Source organism: Squalius cephalus, assembly GCF_949319135.1.
Source record: "Squalius cephalus genome assembly, chromosome: 3".
NCBI lineage: Eukaryota > Metazoa > Chordata > Actinopteri > Cypriniformes > Leuciscidae > Squalius > Squalius cephalus.
The window spans coordinates 49,366,584-49,381,421 of record NC_137124.1 but is presented as its reverse complement, the minus strand read 5'-3'; the positions used below and the strand labels follow the sequence as shown (position 1 = coordinate 49,381,421).

Sequence of the window (14,838 nt, the reverse complement as noted above, 5' to 3'; positions counted from 1 at the left end):
TGTGTGCAGGCGAGAGGGTAGATTTACCGGCTCGTTGGCTGCGAGGTAAACAACTGCAGTAGCCGTGGCAACGGGGACTGACAGAGCGTGAAGCTTTGACGGTGGTCCGGCCGCAGTGGGACTTAACCGTGGGCACTGCATGAGTGAATGACACAGGGGAAACCGTGCTTGTGTGTAGGGGTGAACACTGGGAGGCGGGCACATTTTCTACACACCATCGGCGCCGTAAAAACAGTGTTTTGGTGCAGGCAAGCAGGTTGTACAACGTGCTCGTGGCTGCGGAATACACATCTGCAGTCGCCTTTTTAAGGGGACTAACAGAGCGAAATGCTTATCTCTGGCGCGAAAGCCTAAGATTCTGCCACTGAGCCACAGGGGAGAACACATTAGCTTTCGGTTAGCGCGAGCATATAAGAGAGCGTCATCATGTTTCGTGTCGGCGTTTGTTTGCAGGTGTGCGTGTATTATAACAGGCTTGTATACTGTGATATTAACAATTCCAGTCGCCTGAACTTAAGAGGGGACTGAGAAATGTGTGAGAAATGGAGGTTGGTCCGGCCACGGCGGGATGAAAACACTCTCTGTTCTCCTTTCGCCGGTGAGTGACGCGCGAACGGGGCGCGAGGACGGAATAGCTTTCTTGTAATGTAAAGAGAGCTCCAAGACCGTCCGCTTCTGCCATCCCTTGTGAGCGGCGCAGTTTGCGCGGCTCGAACAGAGGGAGAGGAAGCTCGCTCCGAGACGTCCGCTTCTGCCATCCCTTGTGAGCGGCACAGTTTGCGCGGCTCGAACAGAGGGAGAGAGAGCGGGAAGTCGTGCGAGGCATTTGAAACAACGCCTCGTAGAAATTGCTCTTTTAGAAGAGGAGAGAGAGTGTGTGTCGCAGGGGCAAACACACACAGCAGAAAAGGATATGTCGCCGGATGGGGTAGCAGGCACGGATGGCTGAAGGCGGCGAAGGCGGCCGGCTTCCTCAGACGCTTCCTAGGCTTGCTGGTCGCTAGATTCGACGGCGGCGGCTCTCTCAAGATCCAGCGATGCGAAGAGCTTCGCTGAAGACAAGAAAATCAGATTTTCAGCCTGTGAGTCCTTCCTTATATACACGCTAGCCACACCCATCCTGACGGTTAGAGGGGTGTGGAGGGCGCGAAGCGCCCTCATTGGGCGTGACGTCACACAGGGCTCACTGGTAGGCTGCAGCAGTTGCCGCTGGACAGCCAATGAGCACGCTTATGTAGCCTGCCATGGTCTGCCGGCTGTCGCACTGCGTTGACAATAAATACAAAATTAAGGATAATTTTTTGGCTTCAGATCTCGAGAAAAGATAACTTTCCCGTAGCGTAAGCTAACTTACGCAATACGAGAGAACCTCTCGTAAGAGAACCAAGTAATTGCTATGAGATATAATAAAGCACTCGGTTAATCTTTGTAATGTAAATCTCCTCCACTGACAGAGATGCCTGACAAACTTTATTGTTGTGATTAAACGCAATACAGGGAGCTTTTCCCTCTCCACTGTAACGTCCTGCTTTAGCAAGACTCCGGGAAAAAGTTTCAGCTTTTATTTTCCTTTACGCCCCGAATAAGATATCACAGGTTCAACAAGTTAATTGAAATGATCCACTTTGGGTCAGCTTTGACGAAACTCCTCTCAGCTAGCGCATCTTTTCGAAGTGACTAGCAGCCTTGTCACCTGACCTGAATACTGCGCTCTGATTCGCTAAAACTGACTTATGGAGTTGTGATCACAAACAAAAAGCGTGCTTGTTGTTTTCTGCTGTAAAACATGAACTTACGATGCCTTGACAGTGGACAAACCGGCTTTTGTGACAAAACGTGTTTAGAATTCAGTCAATCTTGTCAGGCATCTATTTCAGCTGAGGAGATTAACGTTGCAAAGACACACCGGCAGACAATATGGTGAGTAAACGAAAATGCGCGCTTTGGCGGAAATTCTTAGACGGATGTTACATAAGGATGTGGTGAGTGTCAAAATAGGTACCTCATATCGATATTTTACGTGTGGCATCAATGCATTGTATCGTTAGATGTTTGATTGATACATCGATCCATATCGATGTATTTTTACAGCTCTACTTAATGTAGTTATTATTTTTTCATCAATGTGAATGTCTCTGTTGAGCATAATTATTTGTGTCCAGTACATTTCACTGTGGATTCTCTGGTAAATCAGTCACAATTTCGGCGCAGCCTTTGCAAACAGACAATTACGATATGGACTCGACAGTAATGCGACAACATGTAAGTAACTGTCTTAATTCTGTGAATTAAACAGTGTCAGTAAATTAAACCAGTGACTAAACGGTCAACTTCACATTGTTTCTCTTAGTAGGATGAAGATAATCTATTATTTAAACTGTGATTAAATTACATATAGAAAGCGATCAAAGAACGCTCCCTTTACAATAGCTGTAGCTGATAGTCACTAAAGCATTCGTTAGTGTGCAGAAATCAAGCTGCTATGACGAGATCACTGCATTCTTGCACTGAAAATGTCTGTGATTGGCTACAATGCTCATCACTGAAGTCATGCCACAAACTAAATATAATTCTATAGATGTAAATATAATGCTATAATCAACACTTTTCATGATTAGTTAACCTTGAGAGATGTAATAGTAAAAATGTGCAAAACGTTTTCGAGAGATTTCCACATATAAGTCAAGTCAAGTCAAGTCAAAATTTATTTATATAGCACCATTTATACAGACAAGCTGACCAATGTGCTTTACAAAGCAATAAAATATCACACAACAGACAGAGCAAGAAAAAGTTAAATACAAATTACAAGTTATTAAAAGCAATTGAATAAAAGTGTGTTTTCAAGCGTGTCTTGAAAACTGACAAGTCAGATGCAGAACGAACATGATTAGGCAAGCTATTCCATAGTGTCGGGCCCGCAATGGCAAAGGCACAATGACCTCTGTGTTTTAACCTGTACCGTGGTATAGATAAAAGTTTCTGTGTACCTGACCTAAGATCTCTGGAAGGATTGTATTGCTCTAAGAGCTCAGATAGATAGAGGGGAGCTAGGTTATTTAGGCACTTATAGACAAATAAAAGAATTTTAAAATCAACCCTAAAACGAACCGGCAAACAGTGAAGGGATGCTAAAATCGGGGTAATATGTTCACGTTTGCGAATGCCTTTTAAAAGTATCGCTGCTGCATTTTGGACTATTTGTATTTGTGTTAGAGTTGTTGAATTTATTCCATAATATAAAGAATTACAATAGTCCAGTCGAGATGACAGGAATGCATGTATCACCCATTCAAAAGCTTGGGGACATAGAAAAGGCTTAACTTTAGTCAGCATACGTAGATGGAAAAAACAAGATCTGACAACAGAATTTACTTGCTTATCCAGTTTCAAGAAACTATCTAATGAAACACCAATATTTTTCACACAGGTATTTACTGGCAAAGAAAGTGTATATGCTTCAGGGAGGTTGTTTAAACTACTTTTAGAAGGACCAAAGTTCCGTTTTATTTTCATTTAATTTTAGGAAGTTTGCAGACATCCACTTCTTTATTTCGTCTAGGCACGCCAACAGGTGCTCGAATGAATTTTTTCCTGCCCGTTTAACATAAATCTGAATGTCATCTGCATAGTCAAGTCAAGTCAAGTCAAGTTTATTTATATAGCGCTTTTCACAATACAGATTGTATCAAAGCAGCTTCACAGTATTAAATTAAAATAATACATCAATTTTTGTTTCTAGTGGAAAACATCCACGTTTGGTAATGCTGATCAATAGTATTGTTGATTGATTAATTAAATTAAGTATCCCCAGCAGCAGTGATACGACACATCATATTTTTAAAATATGGATCCCAAAGGGAGCATATAGAGGGAAAAGAGCATAGGGGCCAGGATTGAGCCCTGAGGGACCCCCCATCGAAGGTGAGCAACAGAGGACATAGAGGAGCCAAAACGGACAGAGAATCTTCGATCTGTCAAATATTTCATATGCAAAGATGTTAGCCAATCACAGCAGTGGGTGTTTACACTGAAGTCTCACAGCAGACACGTTCCTTCAAACAGAGCATTCAGAGCAAATCAGAGGGCTAAAATCAGGGCAGGAAAAATGCCTTTTATTTCTAAATTATGACAATTATTGATGAAAAATCATACTAACATTATAAGTGCACCCCAGGAAAAATTATAGAACAAAAAAACAATGCAGTTCATGACCCATTTAAGGCCCTATCAGTCACACCCATCTTTGGTGAAGTGGCCAATCTGAACAGGAAAAAGTTTCTTTGTTCTCCCTTCACACCTTTATTGCATTTCTGTCAGGACCACTATCATCAAATACGATTGACAGTTAGCATATAGTTATTATTGGCGGTATGATTCTGATGGCAAGAACTCCCTGCGCATCCTAGCAGCCTAGCATGGATAAGAGCAGGGAGAGCAGCAATAACCACCCTTAGGGTAAACGGAACAGAACCAACATGAATGTATTGCAGATATCATTAATTCAGATTTTAAAGTACAACATAATTTGAGAATTTATTCCGATTCAAGGGGAATCAGAATGCCAAATACTGACTTGACAAGAGGAGGAGCTGGGGATGGAGGAGGGTAATTAGCTCCTGAAAAACGCAATAGCTGCTGATAATACTGATGGAGCTTATATATATATACAGTGATAGGCGTCATATTCCTATAGGTAGACGTGGATCAGCTGAGAGTAAGCTGATGCGAGCTTGACTATGTGACCTGCCAGAACTGATGCTATGCTTGATGTTTATGGTGGTCTGGAAAGTTAGTGCAGTTTTACACCAAATGATGGTACAAATAGCATGATGCATTTTATAGTAACACTATACACCATTAATAAGACACCACAGATATGCATACACCAAAGGAAAATACTATATACAGTTGGGGCAGTTTGATTGTGGGTGAAATGTCCTTTTCTATGTGTATTGCAAGTTTGTAGTAGTTTCTGGACCACATGGCTGGTGATGGTGGAGTTGTCTCTCTCACCTCTAATGCCTTTGAAGTTTGAGAGAGAGTGGTGGAGCATCTCCTGGTCAGCATCCACAAGGACAACTAAGGTGATAACGATCTTCTAGCGACTGTTATCTGAAGACTTTTTGGAGTCAGGCTGGTGATTTAGTGTGAACAAACGGAAAGGGGAGAATTTTACGTTGCCTAAAGCACAATCGAGCATCTTGATCATATACAAACGCTACAGCAATAACATAATATAATAATCTAAAAAAAAAATAATAATACCATATTTGGTGGTGAAAGTGTAAGACATCAAAATAAACATATACGCAATAATATAAACAAAATATATAAACATATTATTTAAAAATATATATTCAATTATTAGCTCTAGCACCCTCTTGTGATCCCAGTTTGAAACCCCTGGTTGATTCTACTTTTGTAGAAAAGCAGCTTTCCTTCACCTGCTTTTTCACAGTCACCTGTGCTGCATTCTTTTCTTTATCTCAATGACACAAGTGATTGCCTCGTCTCTCCTATCATTTTCCCGTATAAAGTATTTTAAGTGCTCTGTCCCTCTCTTGCAGCTCCCCATCTGCGTCTGTCAGGAGGCCGCGGTGCTCTGTTCACACCTGCAGGAGTGTTCATGAGTGTGCTGTTCTGATAATTATTCTGCTCCTGTAGGACACCATCCCATGACACACACACACACACACTCCAGCTGAAGGTGACATAAAAAAACCTCAAAATAATCTCAACAAGCAGCTATTTTTACTTGAAGAAAGGTCACATTTGTGACAGAGTGAAAAGAAAAGTTGCTGTTATTTATCAAGTCTCCACATCCAGAAGCACAGCTCAAAACTAAATTGCATACACTGTTTATTTTTACTTTAACAGAAAATATCTGTAAAAATTATTGTATGGAATTCTTAACTTTAAAATCTTGACTTGAAATAGTGTACAACTAGTTTGAATATTCACACACATGCAATCCTTAACCAGTGTGATTGAGATTTGACCGCAATTGTGGAAGACATAAAAAAAAAAAAAATATATATATATATATATATATATATATATATATATATATATATATAAACTGAGTTACATTTCTTTCTTTTTTTTATTTTTTTTTTTTTTTTACAAAATCCACTGTCAGCATAATTTCATGTAAAAAAAAAAAAAGTTAAATTACATACAGTATTTGCAAATGCATGTATTTAATATCTCAGAGGCTGTTAAATTTGCATTTACCTTGTCTCAGCCTCAGACGCCACACGCACGGACAATTGGCTACATATATATATATAAATAGATGCCTCAGTTGAGTCTGTTTCTATGGGCCGTAAGCCATCCACCATATTGGAACGGTCAAAGCTGGTCCATGAACATTCGAGAGCAAGTTGACTGAGCATCTGCAACCATAGTTAGACACATGTATGATTATCTATATCTGCAACAGTAGATACATTTGCTAAACTGACACAATACAACAAGCTGAAGGCACAATAGCTAACACAATATGAAAATATTAGCATAGTTTAAAAACCTGTAATATTAATATTAAACTAACACATTCTTATGGAAGAAGAAAGCCATCGTGTTTACAACTGTGACAATGAGCGCTTATCAAGATCAACTAAACGCTGAAATATCAAAATTATGTGAAGTTTACAGCACCATCATTGCACCACTGTTGCAGTAAACTTGCACAACGTTCTTGAATGAATTGCTCTCCGGTCTGTTATTGTGAGTGCTTTTTCAACCCACTTAAGTAGGGCTTAAGTACATTGTTATATGTAATTTAATAATTCGGCCTGCTTCTATTGTCTTGATGTGGGTTAAAGTCTGGTTAAAGTCTACTGCTGAATGTACTGGCACTGACAAGCATTAATGGTACACTAAAATATACTTTCATGTATTTATTATTAATAATTGCAGATTTGTAATGATGTTGCAATTCAGAATATATTTAAAATATATTAAAGTCCGCGTGAACCGGAAGTTGCAAACGACTTTTCTCCAGTGTTGTGACGTATTTCCCAGTGAAAGGGAATATTGAACAGAGGGCAGGGTTTTACTCTAGCGCTCCTCCTCTTCATCTCTGCTCATAGCAGACTAACGGTTTGAGGGGAGTGGTTAAACATTTCCCAACCCAAGCCGTCAAACCTACATCATCAGAGAAAGAACGCCATTCCAGGCCGGAAGTAACTTTTCAGACTTTGATTAAAGATTACTACGGCAAACAATTTTTTTCTGTGTATTAACTTGCACGGATTAATTTTTCACCACAAGACTAGTAATATGTAGCCTGGTAATACCAAACTCTGCTACTTCGCTTTGCTTCGTAGACAGAGTCTGGCATGGCATAATTGAAAAGCGTTTTCTTTCTCGCATGGGGGGTGGGGGGGGGTGGCTTGTCTGAAGTTTAAAATCATTGGTTACCCGTAAGCCAATAACATAACGTTTGGTTATGGTGTGTGTTATGCGCATACTCAGCCGCATCTAACTTCCACTGTAAACACATGTATGATGCGAAAACAAAACCTGTGAAAAAAAAAAAAGTGGCTGATCCCATACCTTTTTTTCCATATTGTGTTATGAAAAAAAAAAAAAATTAAAGAATATATATATATATATATATATATATTAATATTTGAAGTACACTACAAGTGCACATTCATTTTCGCAAGGGTGACAATTAGCCATTGTATACTGTGTAGTTATATGCTAAAGTAATTAATAATCGTGTTAAATTAAGCAGTCAAAGGTCTTAAAATGAAAGTTTTGCACATATATCCATGTCAAATTAATTAAATAATATTTATAGCTAGAGTAATACATGACTGTGACTTTTATTTTACCAAATATTGGTCCTAGAATTTTTTTTTTTTTTTTAAACCAAGCAATCAGAAACATCTTTTGTAATAGGACAGTTCGCTCTGATTTTAAGTGTAGTCGAGTCTTACAATTGGGACTATGTTTAGTAGTGTAATTAGTTTAGTACTAATTGTGTGTAAGGAACACGGCTATGTCCTACAGTACTTGGCAAAATCATGGTCACCAATGCAGGTCTATTTGACCTCTTTTAGTTGAAGATTGCTGTAAGCATTGGATTTTATTTCAGATTCATCACGCTTCACTACAAACTCTCCTCCTTCAGGAATCAGCTGAAAACTCATCACCTATCACCATAGTAACCACTCCAGTGCCCTTAAAAGGGAAAGCACACATATTTTTTACATTAATTGTCAAACACACTTACACTGAAAAAAATTTGGAGTGACATTTACTTAAAAAAAGCTAGGCAACTTTTTCCACTCAGAAAATGCTAGTAAATTTACAAAGCTTTGCCAAGTAAAAACCTAAACATATTTATCAGTAGCTTTAATTAGAAATCTTTAAGTAAAATTTACTTGGAATATGGAATTAAGTAAACTTTACTTAACCTAGTTAAGTGAAAGTAACAAAGAAAATAAGTAACTTTAACTTGGCTAGTAAAAGGTTGATTAATATTGATTGAGTTGAAATTTCCTTTACATTACATTTCACTCAAACAATAATATTGAATTATACCAGTCATTTATAGTATGTGCTTTACTTAGATTATCTAAGTAATTTATTCTATAGCATGTCAGATGTCAAGCATCATGTGAATGCAAAGACCTCAATACTTGGTAGACAATACACAATGACGGTAACATTTGATGGATCGTTTTTGTGTTTGAATGTGTCATTCTGAGCAGAAAATGTACTTGAAATGTCACAAAATGGCAAGTTACTAATCCTGACAACAAAAGCAATGATAAAACAGTGTAAATACAGCTGGAAAACAGTGAAAAATTTACCTCATTAATTATTCAAGGTCCAGTGCATGATGGGAACCCCAGTATCAGAAAAGTTGAGTAATTTTTACTTAATTTTATTGAGTTGATATTTGCGCTTTCATTTCTACTCGCTTGAATTAAGTACTGATATGGAATTTACTTCGTTTTTTAAATTCTTGCCTGAACTAACTTTTTCATGTAAATTACATTGTTTTTTTTTCAGTAGTAATTACTTCACCAAAAAGTCATTTTTTACAGTGTACCCTCTACGTACTCAGTGCACCTGTTTTTGACAAGCCTTAAAAGAGAAAATGTGAAGAAAGAGAACACGAGAGACAGAAGGAGATTCCCAATAAGTTCACACTTTTGTCTTTGCTCTGTCTCAGTGACTTCCATCACAGCGGTTATGGTGAGGAGGCTGACAGCACGTCTCTGAGGGTCTCCGTTGTGCTCACTGCAGAAAACCACTTTTAAATGCCTGGCTGTTGTTTTCTGAGGGTGATAGGGCAGTTGGGTTTATAGCAGCATTATGTTAGTGTCTTCACTATTATAGTTTTTATTAATATTAGGAATTACGGAATTTATTATCTACCTACGCAGTTGGGCCCTATTCCCATTTCCGGGGTTCTCAGAGTCAGTTGGATAAGTTCCGTGACGTTATTTTTCGCCGTTGGACTGATTTCACACACGTGCTTCAGACACAATCATGCAGAAGTGTTCCCAAAGCATCAATACTATGACGCAGCATCTCGTTCCTTTCTCAAGAAACAAAGGTTACATGAATGAAACATCACGTCATGATTGTGTATCAGACATTACCATCGTAAGGAATTAAGGTGAATTGCACTTATTGAGTCATCATAGATTAAATTATTGTCGTGCAGAAAAAAATATAGGCTACATACCTCGGGTAGCTAGTGAACCTATACACTTTTTACCAAAAAAATATTAGCAAACAGATATTCTAATATATATATATATAATTTTGTTGTGTGTTTCAGTGTTATTTTAGTATCATTGAGTTAAATTATTTTTAAAATTAATTTTTAGTTCTGTATTTTCCATTTTCGTTTTCATTTTAGTTAGCATTTTAATCATTAAGTTAGTGTTTTTGTCATTTTTAGTAGTTATTGTTTTTAATGTCTTTTCTTTCTTTTTTTATTTAAGTTTTAGTTATTTTAGTATATACAGTTAAACTATATGAAACTGAGAAATGTTATGAGACTGAGAACGTATTTTATTTCAGTTAACGTTTATTTTATGTCAAGTAATGACAATGTTTTTTTTATGGTTTTAGTTGTAGTTAATTATAATAACCATGGTTTATGGCTGCCTTGAAATATGGCATGTTCTGACACGACTGCCTCCATCCCATGGGATTTACACAACCTTTATTTTAGAAACAGGGATGCAATCGAATGTGTTGGAGTGGGTAGTGTGTTTGTGTGTGCGTGTGCATCTTTGATATAATTAGAAATGCTCACATTTCACACGTTTCTCTCCAATCAGGGTGAAGAAGATGATGAGGATGATCAGCCTCTTAGCCTGTCATGGCCAGAGACCGGCCGCAAGCGTTTCACGTATCTCTTAATCCTTCCCATAGTCTTTCCTTTGTGGATAACTCTGCCAGACGTCAGGAAGTCTGTGAGTACTTTTTGACTAGTTGTGTTGTAATTGCAAGCTGGATGTAACTGTGAGACGCTTCTTGTGTGTTTTTTTCTTAGAGTTCAAAGAAGTTTTTTCCTGTGACATTTCTGGGGGCGATTTGCTGGATCGCAGCATTCTCCTACTTGATGGTCTGGTGGGCTCATCAGGTAAGACTGCTGCAGCTGACAAAGTACACTTCAGCATACTGTTAAAAAGAGTACTTATTACAGAAATAATATACTTTAAAAGAATATACTTATAAGTGTGAACATGTTATTTCATAATTACTTCTATTGTCTTTGTAATTTGGCTGCTGAATGTACTGACAAGCATTTATGGAAAATTAAAATAGAATTTAATATAAGTTCTATTGAAACTTGTATGTCATGTACTTAAATGTGATCCTGGATCACAAAACTACGGAGCCGCTAAAGGGACGTGGTGGTGGAAAAAAAATTAGGATGGGAGAATTTTTTTTTTTTTTTCAAATCTTTTGCGTTCCCTCGCAAAACTTTTGTGTTCCCCCGAGAAACTTTGCGTTCCCACGCAAAACTTTTGCGTTCCCTTGCAAAGATATTTGCGTTCCCACGCAAAACCTGTTTTGAGCTCGGACAGACACTTCCTGTTTAATGTCCCGCTGGCAGTGTTTCAGAGCTCCGTACGTTAATGGAGCGTTTCATAGTGTTTGAACTTGGACTCAAATATAAAGATGCGGTCAGTGCTTAACTCAAGGAGTTCAGTGAAGCTGGCAATATTCACATAGGCTATTCGAACGTCCCTATTCTTGAGCTAAACGTCGTTAAAGCACAAACGACACATATTTACAATCACAGTAACCTAGACAACGAGCTACAACCCAATTATCATCAAAACAAGCTTTTATAATATAGGCTAAATGGATCTCTTTGAGCAGGCGGCAGAGACAAGTTCAAAGGGACCGTCTGCAAAGTGCAATATAACCCAAAAACGACTACAGCATCAACTCATAGTCAAAAATAGTCATTGACTTCAATGTTACAAACTGTAGTGCCACCCAATTCAGTTTACATATCAGTGGTGACCCACTGGTCATACTGCACTGCTTTTGCACATTTTATATTATGAAAAATATTCAATAACTTCACTGTAACACACCAAATTTAGTTCACACATCACTGTTCTAATGTTGGTTATAGGCCTACAACACTTAGTTTGGGAAGTAATTGCACATAAAAAAGTAAGTAGGCCTTTTTTACACAAATTATATTGGTACTGTACGCAGCTTTTGCATTATATTTGCTTACTGAATTTGATGGCATCACTGTGTAACAGTGTGAAGTTATTTATAATATATTTTCTAAAAAGGGTGAAGTTATTGATTTTATTTCATAATAAATAATTATAAAAATTACGTATTTTTTTAAAAAAAATCAAACTATGTAGTATAACCAGCAGGAGAGCAGTGATGTGTGAACTGAATTTGGTGACAGTAAAGTGTGATCACAGTGAAGCTATTGAATATGTTCAATAATATAAAATGTGCAGAAGGGTTGTGGGATTTGCACTAATGCACTTTACAGACGGCCCCTTATTTGTACTTGTCTCTTATTCGTCTGGTTAGAGACAAATTAATATTATAAAGCTCGTTTTGATGAGAATTGGGTTGTAGCTCGTTGTCTAGGTTACTGTGATTGTAAATAGGTGTCCTTTGTGCTTTAACAACGTTTAGCTCAAGAATAGGGAAGTTCGAATAGCCTATGTGAATATTGCCAGCTTCACTGAACTCCTTGAGTTAAGCACTGACCGCATTTCTTTATATTTGAGTCCAAGTTCAAACACTATGAAACGCTCCATTAACGTACGGAGCTCTGAAACACTGCCAGCGGGACATTAAACAGGAAGTGTCTGTCCGAGCTCAAAACAGGTTTTGCGTGGGAACGCAAATATCTTTGCGAGGGAACGCAAAACTTTGCGTGGGAAAGCAAATAACTTTGCGAGGGAACGCAAAAGTTTTGCGTGGGAACGCAAAAGTTTTGCGAGGGAACGCAAAGTTTCTCGGGGGAACGCAAAAGATTTGAAAAAAAAAAAATCTCCCAACCTAAATTTTTTTCCACCACCACGTCCCTTTAGGGGCTCCGTACAAAACGCACGGGTATATTTGTGGGAATAGCCAACAATATATTGTATGGGTCAAAATGATTATGCCAAAAATCATTAGGATATTAAGTAAATATCATGTTCCATGAAGATATTTGTAAATTTCCTACCGTAAATAAAACATTTATTTTTGTGAGTGAATGCACCACAATCGCGAACATAAATGGACAACTTTAAAGGCGATTTTTTTCTATTTTTTTGCACCCTCAGATTCCAGATTTTCAAATAGTTGTATGTCGACCAAATATTGTCATATCCTAACAAGCTTATTTATTCAGCTTGAATAAATTATGTATAAATCTCAATTTTAAAAGAATTATCCATGTCCAGGGTCACATATTTGCAATTACACATTTATAATTATGATGTTTCAAGTTATTCCATTTAAAATATATTAACTAGTTTAAATGTAATATCAAATAACACACTACAGTTAAAATTATAATCAAGTACTTTACATGTGCTTTAGTATGTTAGTCAACATCAAAATAAGTGCACTTCTTTATAGCAAAACAAAAGATTTTTAAACATGATGGTTTTAAACAAAAATACTTAAAATTTATTTTAAAGTAAAGCATTTAATTTGACATTATTACAACGTGCCCTTATTAAAAGTGTACTTAAGTAAAAAAAAATGTAGTCATGAAAGTGTGATCTTTTATCCTTTATTGGATCTCTACTGGCAGTTTGCTACTGATGTTAAGCGCAATTGGGATTTGAGGCCAAATATTTCTGTGCCAAGTTATGATCTTCACCAGTCTGGTTATTTTGCGCTAATATTCCTGCAGGTTGGAGAGACTATAGGAATCACAGAGGAGATCATGGGCCTGACAATTCTAGCGGCTGGAACCTCCATCCCTGACCTTATTACCAGTGTCATTGTGGCTCGCAAGGGTCTGGGCGACATGGCTGTGTCCAGTTCTGTGGGCTCTAATATATTCGACATTACTGTGGGGTAGGATTTTTATTCTTTTTATTTTGTTAAAGAAATTTATATTTGCAAAATGCATTAAATTGATCAAAAGTGACAGTAAACACATTTATGTAAAAAAAAAAAAAAAAAAAAAAAAAAAATATATATATATATATATATATATATATATCAAATTAATACTGTTCTTTTAAATGAAGTTATATGTAACAAAGTTCGGGAGGAGCACGTTCAGGTAATCAACCAATCAGCACAAGAGGAAGCTGGTATAAATAAAGCCTTTCCTCACCTTCAGTCTCACGACAAGTTTCTCAGCATCCCTCCACCACCCCATCACCTCACACTCGGCTGGGTCTACCCCAGTATAAGGGGGAAGTGCTCTGGGTTCGAGCCAAATTCCTAGCTCGGAACCCTCACCTGGACAGCAAGCCAAATACGCATAAATACTACATCAGATTCCATGTACGTGTGAACTCGTGAAACTTTGTATTCATCAGAAAATCCTGAAAAAAAAGTATCACAGTTTCCACAAAAATATGAAGCAGCGCAACTGTTATCAACATTGGTAATACGAAATGTTTCTTCAGCAGCAAATCATCATATTAGAAGGATTTGGAGTAATGATGCTGAAAATTCAGCTTTGTATCACAGGAATAAATAACAATAAATTCACAACATATTACAATATAAAACAGTTATTTTAGATTGTAATCATATTTCAGAATTATTACTGTATTTTTGATCAAATAAATGCATCCTTGGTGAACATATACACTCACCTAAAGGATTATTAGGAACACCTGTTCAATTTCTCATTAATGCAATTATCTAATCAACCAATCACATGGCAGTTGCTTCAATGCATTTGGGGTGTGGTCCTGGTCAATCTCCTGAACTCCAAACTGAATGTCAGAATGGGAAAGAAAGGTGATTTAAGCAATTTTGAGCGTGGCATGGTTGTTGGTGCCAGACGGGCCGGTCTGAGTATTTCACAATCTGCTCAGTTACTGGGATTTTCACGCACAACCATTTCTAGGGTTTACAAAGAATGGTGTGAAAAGGGAAAAACATCCAGTATGCGGCAGTCCTGTGGGCGAAAATGCCTTGTTGATGCTAGAGGTCAGAGGAGAATGGGCCGACTGATTCAAGCTGATAGAAGAGCAACTTTGACTGAAATAACCACTCGTTACAACCGAGGTATGCAGAAAAGCATTTGTGAAGCCACAACACGCACAACCTTGAGGCGGATGGGCTACAACAGCAGAAGACCCCACCGGGTACCACTCATCTCCACTACAAATAGGAAAAAGAGGC

The 14,838-nt window shown here is 37.7% G+C and overlaps 1 protein-coding gene and 1 long non-coding RNA gene across 7 annotated transcripts in view; one reads left to right on the top strand and one right to left on the bottom strand.

Annotated features, from left to right (window-relative positions):
• LOC307155625 overlaps positions 1-14,838 on the bottom strand; it is an 821,100-nt gene that overhangs the window by 149,265 nt on the left and 656,997 nt on the right. The window lies entirely within an intron of this gene.
• Positions 1-14,838, top strand: part of LOC307155603 (solute carrier family 24 member 2) — a 120,270-nt gene that overhangs the window by 100,286 nt on the left and 5,146 nt on the right. For all 6 annotated transcript variants that reach the window (XM_079866392.1, XM_079866390.1, XM_079866395.1 and 3 more), the window contains 3 exons: positions 10,320-10,454; positions 10,535-10,624; positions 13,382-13,548. In XM_079866392.1, the coding sequence (XP_079722518.1) occupies positions 10,320-10,454; positions 10,535-10,624; positions 13,382-13,548 (392 nt within the window). The remainder of the gene's footprint in view (positions 1-10,319; positions 10,455-10,534; positions 10,625-13,381; positions 13,549-14,838) is intronic.